The 13,911-nt window shown below is 60.6% G+C and overlaps 2 protein-coding genes across 9 annotated transcripts in view; one reads left to right on the top strand and one right to left on the bottom strand.

Annotated features, from left to right (window-relative positions):
* KIF25 (kinesin family member 25) overlaps positions 1-7,191 on the top strand; it is a gene marked incomplete at its 3' end in the record, with an annotated part of 31,919 nt that extends 24,728 nt beyond the window's left edge. Inside the window, exons 9-13 of one of the 4 annotated variants that reach the window (XM_081294068.1) lie at positions 3,004-3,155; positions 4,430-4,600; positions 4,979-5,134; positions 5,659-5,801; positions 6,697-7,191. In XM_081294068.1, the coding sequence (XP_081150194.1) occupies positions 3,004-3,155; positions 4,430-4,600; positions 4,979-5,134; positions 5,659-5,801; positions 6,697-6,717 (643 nt within the window). Of the gene's footprint in view, positions 1-2,864; positions 3,156-4,429; positions 5,135-5,658; positions 5,838-6,696 lie in introns of those variants that run through there. The other 3 variants (XM_081294067.1, XM_081294069.1, XM_081294066.1) reach the window with 3 other exon arrangements.
* The window catches only part of FRMD1 (FERM domain containing 1), a 32,534-nt gene continuing 24,376 nt past the window's right edge, over positions 5,754-13,911 (bottom strand). For 3 of the 5 annotated variants that reach the window (XM_081294062.1, XM_081294061.1, XM_081294063.1), the window contains one exon: positions 13,236-13,479. In XM_081294062.1, coding sequence (XP_081150188.1) covers positions 13,237-13,479 — 243 coding nt within the window. In that variant the 3' untranslated portion in view covers position 13,236. Of the gene's footprint in view, positions 5,889-9,967; positions 13,480-13,911 lie in introns of those variants that run through there. The other 2 variants (XM_081294064.1, XM_081294065.1) reach the window with 2 other exon arrangements.

The raw sequence follows: 13,911 nt of genomic DNA, 5'->3' as shown, positions 1-13,911 counted from the left end.
CCTTCCTTCTCTCCCTTCCTTCCTTCCTCCCTTCCTTCCTTCCTTCCCTCCTTCCTCCCTTCCTCCCTTCCTCCTTCCTTCCTTCTTTCCTTCCTTCCTTCCTCCCTTCCTCCCTCCCTCCCTTCCTTCCTTCCTTCCTCCCTTCTTTCCTTCCTTCCTTCCCTCCCTCCCTCCCTCCCTCCCTCCTTCCTTCCTTCCTTCCTTCCTCCTTCCCTCCCTTCCCCCTCCCTCCCTCTCTCCCTCCCTTCCTTCCTTCCTTCCCTCCTTCCCTCCCTTCCTCCCTCCCTCCCTCCCCTCCCTCCCTCCCTTCCTTTTTCCTTCCTCTCCTTCCTTCCTTCTCCTTCCTTCCTTCCTTCCCTCCCTCCCTCCCTCCCTCCCTTCCTTCCTTCCTCCCTTCCCTTCCTTCCTTCCTTCCTTCCCTTCCTTCCTTCCTTCCTTCCTTCCTTCCCTCCTTCCCTCCCTTCCTCCCTCCCTCCCTTCCTCCCTTCCTCCCTTCCTTCCTTTTTTCCTTCCTTCCTTCCTTCCTTCCTTCCTTCCTTCCTTCCCTCCTTCCCTTCCTTCCTCCCTCCCTCCCTCCTTCCCTTCCTCCCTTCCTCCCTTCCTCCCTCCCTCCCTTCCTTCCTTCCTTCCTTCCTTCCTTCCTTCCCTCCTTCCCTCCCTTCCCTCCCTCCCTCCCTCCCTCCCTCCCTTCCTCCCTTCCTTCATTCCTCCCTCCCTCCCTCCCTCCCTTCCTTCCTTCCTTCTTTCCTTCCTTCCTTCCTTCCTTCCTTCTTCCTTCCCTCCTTCCCTCCCTTCCTCCCTCCCTCCCTTCCTCCCTTCCTTCCTTCCTTCCTTCCCTCCTTCCCTCCCTTCCTCCCTCCCTCCCTCCCTCCCTCCCTCTCTCCCTCCCTTCCTTCCTTCCTCCCTTCCTTCCTTCCTCCCTTCCTTCCTTCCTTCCCTCCTTCCTCCCTTCCTCCCTTCCTCCCTTCCTTCCTTCTTTCCTTCCTTCCTTCCTCCCTTCCTCCCTCCCTCCTTCCTTCCTTCCTTCCTCCCTTCTTTCCTTCCTTCCTTCCCTCCCTCCCTTCCTTCCTTCCTTCCTCCCTTCTTTCCTTCCTCCCTCCCTCCCTTCCCTCCCTCCCTTCCTTCCTCCCTTCCTCCCTCCCTCCCTCCCTCCCTCCCTTCCCTCCTTCCTCCCTTCCTTCCTTCCTTCCTTCCTTCCCTCCTTCCCTCCCTTCCTTCCTTCCTTCCTTCCTTCCTTCCTTCCTTCCCTCCTCCTCCCTTCCTTCCTTCCTTCCTTCTCTCTCATGGTGCTGGGGATCAAGCAAGCCCAGGGCCTTATGTGTATCAAGCAAGCGCTCCACCACTGAGGTACACCCCCAGCCCAAAGTGACCTTTTTTACTGGGAACTGTGCAGCGGTGACAGATATGTTAATTAGCTGGAATGCTGTGACTGTGTCACAATGTGTAAGTCTGTCAAAACATCAAGGTGTTCAATAATTTTTATATGTTGATAATATGTTGAAAATGAAAAAGGGGTAGAGCTGGGTGGTGGAATGCCAGCCTGTGCATGTAGGGCCCTGGGTTCAGTCCTCAGCACAAGAGAAAGAAATAGAAAAAAGGCTTTTTAAAAATATATAGGAATAAATGTATCTTTTAAAAAGTCTTCATCAGAGTCCACGGGATGGGTGTCATCTTGTCACCCAATGGGGCCCAGGAGGGAGACAGGGACCTCAACTCAGCTTTTGTTGGCTCTTGACATAGGTTGCAGAAAAAGAATTTGGGGACCTGTCGGGAAGAGGCATAGCAGAGATTCATTTAGGAAGGCAAGGGGCACTCACCGGAGGGAGAGAGCACAGGCCATCTCAAGAGTGAAATGGGCCTCGGGCTCTTCTCTTAAAGGAGACCGTCACCAGGGAGCCGAGGCGCTTTAATCTCAGAGCTCAGGGTGGGGGCCTGGTTCTCTTCAGGATCCCCAGGCTGACATTGTTGGGCGTTTATAGATGACATTTGCAACATTCCCACCTCATAAGTCACTAGCAACATTTTTTCCCTTGGCTTTATTTAGTCTAAAGAAAATAGGTTGTGCAAGCTAGCAATGTGTGGGGGCGCTGGCTCACTGGGCCCGACACTCTGAGGCCCTGGGCTGCTTAAGACTCAGACCTGGGGGCACAGGCCGGGAGTGCAGGGCTGCTCGTGGGGCATCTTGGGGTGAAGTCACAGCCCCCATCCTTCTGTACTCCCCTGTCCACCTCTGCTTGAGTCTTCCATCCTCCTCAACCCCACCTTGAAGGAGAGGAAAAGCGGACAAAGGGACCTCACTGCCCACGGTCAGTGGAGGACAGTGAACTTCCTCACATTGAACATCAGCACTTTATAGAGCGCAGTAACGCAGCGTCTTGTGAATGTGGACGCCTCACATGGCCTGGGTTCTCAAGTTACTCTTGTGAAAGCCCTGTGTGGGTCAGCACCTGACCCACCACTAGGGAGTGACAGGAGGAATTCCCGCCTGAGGCCACGGCGGGGCTGCCCAGCCGGGGACTCAGACTCAGCAAGAAAAGGCTGTGCTGGCTGCTGGTCCTGTTTCCAGCAGCCTGAGGTGCCAGGCATTTGGTGGTGACATGTTTGCAGAAGTAACCCAGACTCTCAGCTGTTGGCTGAGGGACTGTGATCAAAATGCAGCCCTTCCCTGCGGAGCCTGAGCAGCAGCCCCGATCCACTGACAAGGGCTCTTATCTCATGAATCTAATTTGATAGAATATTCTAAAAACGCGGGTCCGTGAGCGTGAAATGGGTGGAGGAAGATGGGAACTGGGGGTTACCAACCTTGGATTTGGTGAAACCAGTGGTCATTTTTAATTGCTTATGTTCTGTTTTGCCTAAATCAGCTTCAGACTCCTCTGGAATTGCTGTACCCATGTCTGGGAGCGGTGTCTGTTAGCGGTGGCACGCTGTGTTGACCTGGGGCCAGCCTGGTGGTATTTGCTACCTGCCCTTGGGTGCGCTCTAACACTTCTCCCCTGCCAGGGCCGTCGCCAGCGCCGCAGAGCTGGTGGCACTTGTCCACGGAGGTCTGCAGCTCAGAGCGAGGCACCCCACCTTGGTGCACATGGCTTCTTCCAGATCTCACCTGGTGGTGACGGTGACTCTGACTGTGGTGCCCCCCTCAGACAGCACTGGTGAGCTGCTATTGGCGCTGGGTCAGTTCAAGTAATAGAAATCCACCAAGAGGAAAAATCCCGGGGTCACCGCGGGGTCTGGAGCAGGAATTGCAGCCACACCCTCCAACGACCTGGGATCTGGGACCTGAACCAGGAGGCCCTAGGACCCAGGCTGGGGAGAGAGAGGGAGGTGGCGGGAGGAAGCATCTGCTAGGGACATGGGCAACCGGGCATGCGGCACCTGGGGGCGCGGGGCAGCGTCCTGAGGGGACTGCCCAGTGGGAGAGAGAACAACGCCCGGCGTGTCAGAAAGGCCGTGTCATGCCACAGAGGCCCACGGCGTCCAGAGCAGCAGCTCCTGGACTCCAGCCACAGAGGCCTACACGTGCCTGCGCACAGGTGCACGGCAGGGCGTCAGGGGGCAAGGCAAGGCTAGGCCCCGTGTGGCCTGTGGAAGTCCACAGTGCAGAGGGTGTGTCCTGCAGAGCCCGCTCTGGCCCCGCCCCCCACGCAGCCCCAGGGAAGCCCTGCTGACCTGCCCCAGCTCATTTCCTTCTTGCCTGGAAGGCCAGTGTAGACAGATGTGGTGCGTCTTGTCACAATGACACTCCACATTGTGGTCCCCGGACAAGGGAGATCGGGGGGCAGCATACTCACTCCTCGAGCCACTCCACCAGCCAGCACAGCTACTGCCCGGCACAGGACTGGGCTCAGGTAGGGCCCAGGTAGCGCCAGGTACCTGAAATGTAGGGAGCTCTGCTGATCCTGTGAGTGCTGCCACAAGACACAGACACAGAGGTGCCTCTGTGCAGGGGTTCTGGGCTCTCCTACGAAAATCTCTGTGTTTTCTGTTTTGTGCGATGAGCATAAGCTCTCCCAGGGTCTCGTGGAGTCTGTTCAGGAACTTCGCAGGGCGAGACTTCATACCCAAGGGAACAGCACTTCTTCGGGCTTCTGTGAAGCTGACGGATGGATTTCCAGGAGGGCATGGGTCTCCCCGGGGTCCAGTCACCATCGTCACCTGGACTACTAGGAAGCATTATTTAGTTTCCTTGGGATGGGCAGGGCATTCGTTCGACTTCCCACTGTGAAGCATGCTACCCGCCTCCTTTTCTTGTTATAGTCCCCTACAGAACCCACCGACTGTCCCTCTGCCCATTTTGTTTCTAAGAGGAAGAGAGAGGCAGAACCAGCTTCTCGCTGGTGGGTGAGGCATGGAGGGAGGGTGGAGCTGCCAGAGGCCTCTGCACTGACTCCTTGCCCGTTTGTCCTCTGTCCTCCCCTCCCACCAGGCCAGCAGCACCATCCAGCCCCCCTGCAGGGTCACGCTGGGGCAGGGAAGGGGTGGAGCACCTCTCCCCAGGCTCTGCCTCTCCAGCCCCTTCCTGTGGACCACACGGGTTCTGCGAGGCCAGCGCGGGCCAAGCTGCAGCTGGTGGACCTGGCCGGCAGTGAGTGTGCAGGTGAGCAGGAGCTGGTGGCCAGGTGGGTAGACAGGCAGCGGGAAGAAGCCCTCACCTGGGGGTGCCCACAGCCAGGCTGTGACCGGCCACCAGGAAGCTCTGAGCCTGGCACCTCTGCTCAGGTGACTCGAAGCCCTGTCAGATCTGGCCATCGGAGGTCCCCCCAGGGCAGTCAGAGGTCACGTTCTTCCTCCTCAGTTTCCAGGAGCAGCTCTGGCCCCTGGAGGAACCATGGTGGCGCGATGGCGGAGTCCACTGGAAGGACTCCCAGGAGGTGCCTCCCCACCAGCTGCCGAGAGGCCCTCCGCCCAAGAGCCTCCTTACTCCTGGGCGCTTGCTGAAGTTCAGGGTGGCTGAGGGGGCTTCTGTGCTTTGCAGGTGCATCTGGGGTGACTGGCCTGGCACTAAGGGAGACCTCGTTCATCAACCGGAGCCTCGCAGCCCTGGCAGATGTCCTGGGTGCCCTGTCGGAGCGCCGTGGCCACGTGCCTTATCGGAACAGCAAGCTTACCCACCTGCTCCAGGACACCATCGGTTGGTCCCCCTCGGATGAACCCAGAATAGAGAACACTGTGAGCTCCGCCTGGGGGAGCTGTCCCTGGTCCAGATTGTCCTTGGGCCCACCCAAGTCTGCTGGGCTTTTGGGAGGTCCCTCTCCAACGTCCCTGGCACTTGGTGGCAACTGCACTTGTGCCCTCCACAATCTTGGGTAGGGCTGGCTGGTGTGCGCCTTCAGAGGTGCACCCCTCGCCATCCAGCTAGGCTCAGGGCTCTTGGGGAAGGCCTCGCATCTCTCCCTCCATCACGCTGGACTCAGTAGTAGCAGGGCCACCTGCTCCATGGGCCCCAAGCTGTGGGAGCTGCAGCTCTGCTGAGTGGGGTGAGGGCACTTGGTGCAGCCTCAGGGCCTGTACCTGCCACCTCTGTGGGGACCGCACTCTGCTCCAAGTGCCAGTGGACTTTGTGTAGGCAGCCGGACCCCGTCCAGTGCTTTGGGACATATAGATGCCATTTGTCATGACTCCTACTCAGCTCACATCTGGTTCCTTTTATTTAAGGGGGTGATGCGAAGCTCCTGGTGATCCTCTGTGTGTCCCCTGGGCAGAAGCACGTGGCCGAGACACTGCAGGGCCTGGGGTTCGGGGCCCGAGCTCGGCAGGCTGAGCGGGGACAGGCTGGGAAGAGGCCTTCCTGCGCCCAGGTAAGGAAGCCGTGCGTGGGCTCAGCATCTCGATGAGTCCTCTTCCCCGGAAGAGTGCTCTCTGTCACTGTTTTCTAGTGTGAGCGCCTGAGGAATAAATGTGTTTGGATTTGATGAGCCTGTTGTGCCCCAGGGACCTGTGGCTGGCTGGCTGGGAGATCCCCGCACAGCTCAGGCCAAGTCACCCGGCACAGGAGGCCCAGAGAGAGGACGGCTCGTCCAAGGAGCCTCCTCCCGGAGCAGGTGGGTGGCAGGTGCTCAGGTGGGTGAGGAGCTGTGCTGTCTGTGCAGCAGGCCCACGGCCCCCCAGGAGGCCCAGCTCTGCGTGCTGTGCCTCCTTAGACACAAACGAGGCCACAGACACAGGAGCTCTGCGCACAGGCTTCGGAACTAGACAGACTTGGGCTCTGCCTCCTCCCGGCTTTGTGTCCCAGAGAGGGAAGGCCCCATTTCCTTGTCTGTGAGCTGGGGTGAAGATCAGGGGTGCACAGTACGGGCAGTGAGGCCTGGCGGAGCAGAACAGGTGCAGTACTCACAGCACACCGCCCCAAGGTGTCTGTACGTTGCTTCCCTGGCCAAGAGAGGGCCCAGGCTGGGCACAGTGACAGGGGAGGTGACGAGATCTCCAGCTCTTGGCCAGGGGTCTATGAGTAGTCAGGGCTCTGGGCACCGAGGAGGAAACAGCCCATTTCATGTCCACCAGCCTCTGAACTCACGCAGCTCCATGTGTGGGAAATCAACCCCAGCATCGGGGGACTTGGTGCCAGGGCAGGAGAAGGGCCTGGAGGGGGCTGGTGATCTGCCCACTGCTGGTGTCCACGTGTGCTGGGAGCCATGTCACAGGACCCAGTTGCAACCTGAGAGCTGCCTTCCTTGTTTCTGACCTTCTGGGCAGAGCCCCGCTGTACCAGGCTGACAGAGAAGCGCAGGAGACCCTGCCCGCAGGCCCGTGGGGAACGGCTAGACCCAGAGGCACACAGAGCAATGGTCAGAGGAGCAGTCTGAAGTCACTTTGTGTTTTCCCCAACCCCTGGTGCTGGGGCTCCGGGCTCTGTGGAACAGGAGGGGGTGGGGGGAGCCCAGCTGGTTCCTGAATTGTCTTTCCACCCAAGTATGTGGAGAGCAGAGGCTAGCTGGGGCAGGAGGGTGGGCCACCATCTGGCCATCCATCTGGGGAGGCCCCTGCCCAGGAGGGACTCCTGCCGGGGAAGGCCATGAGCAGGAACTGTATGCTCCATGGGGGAGGCTGCAGGGAGAATATTAAAGGGGAGTGAGTCTCATAGTTCCCAGGACCCTCAAGTACCCCCCACACACACACATGAAAGAACCAGGTCTGGTGGTGTCGGGAGTAGGCTGGCCCTCACTCAGCCATGGGTGGGAGGAGGTGTGACCGGAGACAATGAGGCCCCTGTACCTCCCTTGACCCTGGACAGGCCTGACTTCAGGTGAGAGGCTCTCGGGACTGGTGCAAGGCTGAACTGGATTTGGGTCAGTGCAGACCCTGCTTAACACTGAATATGGAGTGTGCACAGGACGTGGGTGTCAGTCCTCAGACAGGGAGGCCCAGGCCTCTCTGGATCTGCTGCCCGTAGATGACTCAGTGCCTAGCAGTGACTCGGGCAGCACAGGAAACCTGGGGTACAGTGTGTATCCCCAGCTTCAGCCCGACACCCAGCAGCGGGCAGCTGCAGTGTGTCCCCACACATCTCCGGGAGGGCAAGGAGCCCCGTTCTGGGTGGCAACAGAGTGGCACACATCCCAAAGATAGCCTGCCCAGGGGAACGTAACATGGCCAGAGGCTGACCCTCAGCTCTGACCCCTGTGGGCCCTCTGGGAGCTCCTTCATGCAAGGCCGGAGTTGCACCCTACTCTCTTCAAACCTGTGGGAGGTCTGAGGTCCCTGGTTTTAAAGATGCTTTATGCCGATTTGTTGGAAGAAAAGGATTCAGCAGCAGCTTAAGAAGCACGTAACGGCTGCGTTGAGGGATGGACCATGAGGGGAGGCAGAGACTTCCTGACCACTGAGTGACCACGAGGACAGGACGTGAGGGGTCCAGTGCCTCTGCTGGGGAGGTTCCCTGAGGACCTGGCTCTGAGCAGAGTGTGGAGGAGGTCAGCGACACTGGGGAGGACACGGGTGCTGTGCTGTCCCCTTGTGGTCACCCCATTCTATCTCATGCCCAAGCCTGTGAGGGATGATTCCCACGACACAGAGTGTGTGGGACAGCAGGCCTAAGAGCCAGAGGAAAACTGCTAACCTGGAGGGGTGGACAGGGCTTGGTCAGCACAGGGTTGAAGCCAGGGGCCAGTGACCCTCAAAGAGGCCGTGTGCCTGTGTATTCTGCGACTGGCAGGGTAAGACAGAGCCAGGCTCCAGCCCTGCTTTGTCAGCAGAAAGGGACGCGCTGCCTTGGGGAGAAAGAGGAAATGGATTCTGGCCCCCCCATGTCACTGGGGGTGCCAGCAAGCTGTCTGCTCAGGACGAGGCCCAGCTGACCACTGCCTCATCGTGTCCCCTTCCTCCAGGACATGTGGCGTCTGCTGCAGTATCCAGTGGGCTGGGTGACACCGCCTTAGTGCACGCGGCCCCGGGGGGAGCGAGAGTGGGCACGTGGTCCGGCAAGTGGGTGTCGGACTGCAGCTGTGCCTTGGCAGGGCTTTGTCCCACTGCCAGCCTCCAGCCTCGGCCCCAGCTCTGGTATGTCAAGAGCCACACGGTCAGCACACATCCATTCCCTGGATGCCTACTTCATGTCCAGCTGTGTTCTGGGCATTGGAGATGCCACAGTGGACACGTGAAGCTCCTGCCCTGGGAGACTGCAGAGCTGGGCGGGACAGCCACGTTCCCCCAGGCGTGTCCTGCCCCCAAGTGCAAAAATAGTCCGTCATTCCACAAGCTGCAGATAAAATGTGTCCCCAGAGCTCTTCTTGCCAAGGTGACGAGGGCTGGGAGGCTGGGGTTTGGCAGGTGACTGGGTTAGGAGGTAGAGGGCCACAACAGGATTAATAATGTTATTAGAGGTCCCAGGGGTCCTCACCCCTTCTACTGCGTGAGGCCATGGCAAGCAGGAAGAGGCCCTTGACCAGAGTCCAGTTGGCCTGGGCCTTGGGCCTGGGTGTCCAGGCCCCAGACGTGTCTCTGCCTGAACAATTTCTGTGCCCGTGATTGGCTGTAGGAGCCAAGCTGAGACTGCATGACAGGAGCCTCCCCAGAGACCAGGTGCCTGCAGGCCACCTCTCATGAGAAGCCATGTGCCAGGCGAGGCTGCAGCCAGGTGGCCACCGACCTCCAGGGCCCTGTCTCTGGGCCAGGGGCATCGCTTCATGGACCTGTCTCCACAATGGGGATTGGTCTGGTCACAACCCCATCACACCTCCCAGAGTGGTGCCCATCCTGAGTCCCTTGTGGGTGGCCGAGGTCAGCCTGGGAGTCAGCTGGCCCTGCATGCTGGGTGATGTCCCCACCCTGCTCCAGAGGGCCTCTTCCTTCTGCTCCAGCACCACTCAGGCCTCGCAGCCTCTGGCACCCAGAAGAGCAGGCCCCAGCACCAGGGAAATCATACCGTTCGGGACACTGCCCGTGGTCCCAGATGCTCTGTGATGGTGACTCCAGTTTCTACTGAGCCTGAACCTTGGCTGCTGACTTCAGGTGCACATGGTGACAGCAGCAAAGGGCAGATGGGAGAAGCCACATGCTGCCAGCAGCCCCAGCAGGTCCACAGGAGTCGGGCACGGGCAGTGTTAGGTGCAGGCCAGCACCCAGGCCAAGGGCTGCTGGGGAAGTGGCAAGCCATGGGGGCCATGGAGGCTTGGGCAGGTGAGGAGCCCAAAGGAGCTCCAGTCTGAGGCCTGTCCGGCAGCCAGGGGCCTCCATTCACCAGCAGGAGGGCTGTGAGCCGAGAGCTGGGCACGACACATGTCCCTGGGAGTCAGCCCTGTGACCAGAGGGTCTGACACCAGCATCCCCAGCTTGAGCCTGACTCTGAGGCCGGCAACCTCCAGGTGGTCATGGGCACCCTCTGCCAGGAGGAAAGAATTAAGGCTGGGAAATCTGAAGTAGGTCTGAAGGAAGTTCAGAGAAAAATTAAAAACCATCCAATCCCAACTTTCAAAACCTGGAAAATAACACTAATAATCCCAAGATTCTGAGTCAGCACCTTTATGAACTGGTTGCCTGAGTAACGAGCCACACACAGCCCGGGGCCTTTGCAGCCGGTCCTGTGAACCATGCTCTGAACCACATGGCTCTCCTGGCTTGGCAGGGCAGCTCCCAGCAGTGAGCCTGAGGCATGTCCCCTGTGCCGGGTTACTGGTGACAGGATGAGGACCCAGGGCTGAGAAAGGGGCTGCGGGATTGGGAGGTGTTTCTGCTGCCCCCTGGAACTCTGCTTTGGGGAGGACATGCCCACCCTGTGACATGGCTTCTGCCCTGTGCTGTCCAGTCCCAGAAGTTTACCACCCCTGAAACCTGGCCTGAGCCCTGGATGCCTCCCGCCAGGCCCGAGTTAGATGGTCTGCAGCTGTGGCCCCAGGGCTGCACCAGCCCCCTGCATGCCTCAGGCCCCGTGTGGTCAGCCATGATGAGGAGGGCGGTGGTGCCCAGTGGAAAAGGATGGGGTCCCAGCCCCCCACAGCTGCAAAGTCGCCTGCACATTCTATGAAGCTGTAACTGCATGCGCACATTGCTGAGCCCACGGCTTAACCTGCCTCGGGGGCTGCTGCACGTGCTGCTGCCTGAGCCCTGCTGCTTGGCGTGGAGGACCCTGGAAGGCACCGGAGGCCCGGCTCCTCCTGTCTCCAGCCACAGAGCAGCTGTCCAGGCCGCATTGTCATGGAGCTGCGCAGGCTGTCCCAGAAGGGCTGGACTCCAGCTGGCAGTCTCCATCCTCCAATGGGGGTGCTGACCAGGGCACAGAGGACAGGAACACAAGAGCAGGCTCTGCTCCCCAAGAAGTGAGTGTGCCAGCTAGGAGTCAGAGTGCGGAGGGTCCACGCTGCATCTGGGTGAGGCAGGAAGTGAGACCCTGGCCTGGGGCTGACCCGTCGACCTCTAAGTGTCCTCTCCACCCACTCGCAGACCAGAGATTGCAGCCGCAGCAGGGCTGCCTGGTGGTTGAGGTCACTTGGCTCAACTCTCCATGGGCCCCAGGCCCAGAGGAAGGACAGAAATAGAAGGCCCACAGGGCCCAAGTGGGTTCTTGGGTCAGCCAGCGGCCCCCTCTGCCTCCCATCTGGAAGGACATAGGGTGCAGGACCCGGCCTCCCTGTGACCTTCTGCTGCTGCCCACAGCTGTGCTGAGAAGTCAGGACACACAGGGCAGGGCCAAGGGGACTGGCAGGGGACGTCTTGAAGAGAGGCTATGACCAGCTCTGGGAGGGCTGGCAGAGACCAGCCGGGGCTCCAGCCCATCCCAGACACGAGGAGAAGTAGCCAGAACGAAAAGGTAACCCCACCATGGGTGGAGACTGGACAGGTCACCCTGGCTACTCAGGGAGGACTCACTGTGTGAGGCCCTGGTCCTGGCCACTGTCCTCACAGCAGGCATTGGGTCCCCACCCTCAGCCATGGCCTCATGGTACATGGTGCCTGCTCACCCTCAGCAGAGGACTCAGGGCCCCTTGGGAGCCCTGGTGGTGACGGTGACACTGATGACGCTGTGAGACCCAGGCCTGACAGGTCAACCCTCGACCCCAGCAGCCAGGGAAGAGGAGGAGACGCAGTGGCCATGCCGTCCCTGTCGGTGAACGGGAACCCAAGCCCCAGCTGGTGTGCTGGGGGCCAGGCAAGTCCTTGAGGAGCAGAGGGACCTCAGGGTGACCCTCAGCCATGCTGCCTCCACCTCAGCTGTGGGGTGCTGTGCTGGGAGGGATTTCCCCGGGCCCTTTCTCCGGGACACTTGCAGTGCGGGGAAGTCGAGGCCGGTGGCTGGGAGCTCGCCTGACCCCTTGTGAGAGCCTCGCTTGCCTCGTCCTCCGCATTCCTGCACCTGCGCGTGGGCTTGATGCATGTGGGGTGCGCGTGCACATGTGAGGACATCTTTGTGTGGGCAGGATCCTGTCCAGGCCCTCACCACGCCTGCTCCCTCAGTGGGCACGTTCCTGCCCTACGTGGGCTGGGCTTTTGCTCCTCGAGCGTCTCTGGAGGGAGCTGGTCTGACCCTCCCCAGGCCAGGTGAACCCCTTCTCTACCCCTTCCCATCCCCATCTTGGGGAAGGCAGCTGTGCCAGCCGTGTGAGGTCTGGTCCTGGCCGCTGTCCTCACAGCTCTGGGTGCCTTTCCCACCACAGTCCCCAGTTGCACATGGATCTCTGGGCAGGTCTTTTCCTGCACGTCACACTGTCCTGGGATGAAGGCTTCAGCTTGACAGAAGTCCCCGAGGGCACTCACTGCAGAACTGTTATGCCTGGTCCCAGCCCCCGGGAGAGGACGAACCCAGGCTCTGGGTGTGCTTGGTTCTTTAGCCGCTGTGGCTCCCAGTGACCACGTAGGGCTTAGCCAACAGACACACGAGTCCACATGTCCAAGTAAACAGGACAGCAGGATGCTGGCAGGCCCCTGTGTAGAGTCCACAGTAATGAACCCCCGCTCTGGGCTTTTCAGGCATCGAAGACACCAAGGTGGAATTACCCGTGGGATCCACCTGCCTATGGCCCCTGGAGCCTCCTGGGAGGAAGGCAGGGGCCACTGTGGTGGTAGGCAGATGAGGCAGAGGAGCAGCCCCAACCAAGGCACCTTCCCTGCCACCAGCAGGGCCGTGGCACCACAGCACTCCTGGGCCAGGCTGGGATGTCTCAGGAAGAGAGCACGGCCTGGGGTGGGAGGGGCCTCAGCCTCAGGGCAGGGGTCTACCTGGTGGTGTGTCTGTGCAGGAGGTGACAGGGTCTCTGGGTGGGCCTGGGAGACAGCTGGGCCCAGAGTGCAGGAGAGGCCTGCATCTGCAGGACCCTGAACTTCTGAGCAGAATCACAAAAAGCAAGGTCCAGGAGAGGCCATGGCACAGTGGTGCAACGGTGAGCTGCAGCTTTGGGTTTAGGGCCCGGGCGGACAGTGTAAGTGCAGGAGGCCAGGCTCCCCCAGGGCCTGAGGCTGGCCAGACACCCTTCACATAGGCTGCTGCGCTGCCCCAGGGCCAACACCACTGACTCCTGGCTCTCCTGGATGCTGGATGTCCAGACCCTGACTTATCATTCGGGGAAGGAACTTATGGGCCACAGACAGGCACGAGGAGGACCCCCATCACCCTGGGCTGACGTCCGAGCTGGCTTCACACCTCCCACAGCGGGAGACCTTTGAAAGCTGGCCAGGAAGTGGGGGTTGGAAGATAGAAGAGGCAAGGGCCAAGACCGCCCTGCCCCGGGCTGGCCACAGGGCAGTGGTGTGGGGTGAGCCACCCTCAGGCTGGCAGGCGCAGACGGAGGCACCTGTGGACAGTGTCTACACCACAAACTCCTGCAAGGACATGCCCTCCCTGAGCAGGTCCAGGGAGAGACAGTTCATGGACCTCTTGCCACAGAGGGCAGCCCTGGCCTCCTGGGGCACCAGCAGCCCTGCCAGAGCGCAGCTGAAGGCACAGGTGTGAGAGGCAGGTGCAGGGCGAGGGGCTGGCTGGAGCTGATGCGTGTGGCCCAGGCTGCGGCTGTGCAGGGCCTCCCTGCCGCTGGGCTCCGCCTCCGGGACCTGCAGGGAGAAGCCACCCACAGCTCTTTACTCAGCAGCGGGTGCTAGCCCAGCTGCTGTCACAAGCCTGTGCTCCCTGCTGGGTGTGCTCTGCCTCTGGCCGGAGGACTGGACCCCTGCAGGGCTCCCACTGCCTGGCCTGGCCCCCACCTGCCCCTGCCAGGGTGCTCTGCTCCAGGCGCTGGAGGCCCCTGACCCCAGCAGCAGCAGCTCTGCTTCAACCCTGCTGCGCCTCCCCACCCCACCACCCTGCACCGCCAGGTCCTCTGCCCCATCACACAGCCCCTGGCTGGTCTCTGCTGCGGCCATCAGGGGTGGTGGGCCCAACCGAGGGCTGTCCCACAGAGATCCCACACGTGGCAGAGGGGGATGGAGGGAAGAATGGGGACAGTCACATACATGGCCACCTGTGGGCCACACATGGGTCACATG

This window comes from Spermophilus citellus (genome assembly GCF_964194105.1).
Source record: "Spermophilus citellus genome assembly, chromosome: 5".
NCBI lineage: Eukaryota > Metazoa > Chordata > Mammalia > Rodentia > Sciuridae > Spermophilus > Spermophilus citellus.
This window is presented reverse-complemented; position numbering and strand designations above follow the sequence as displayed.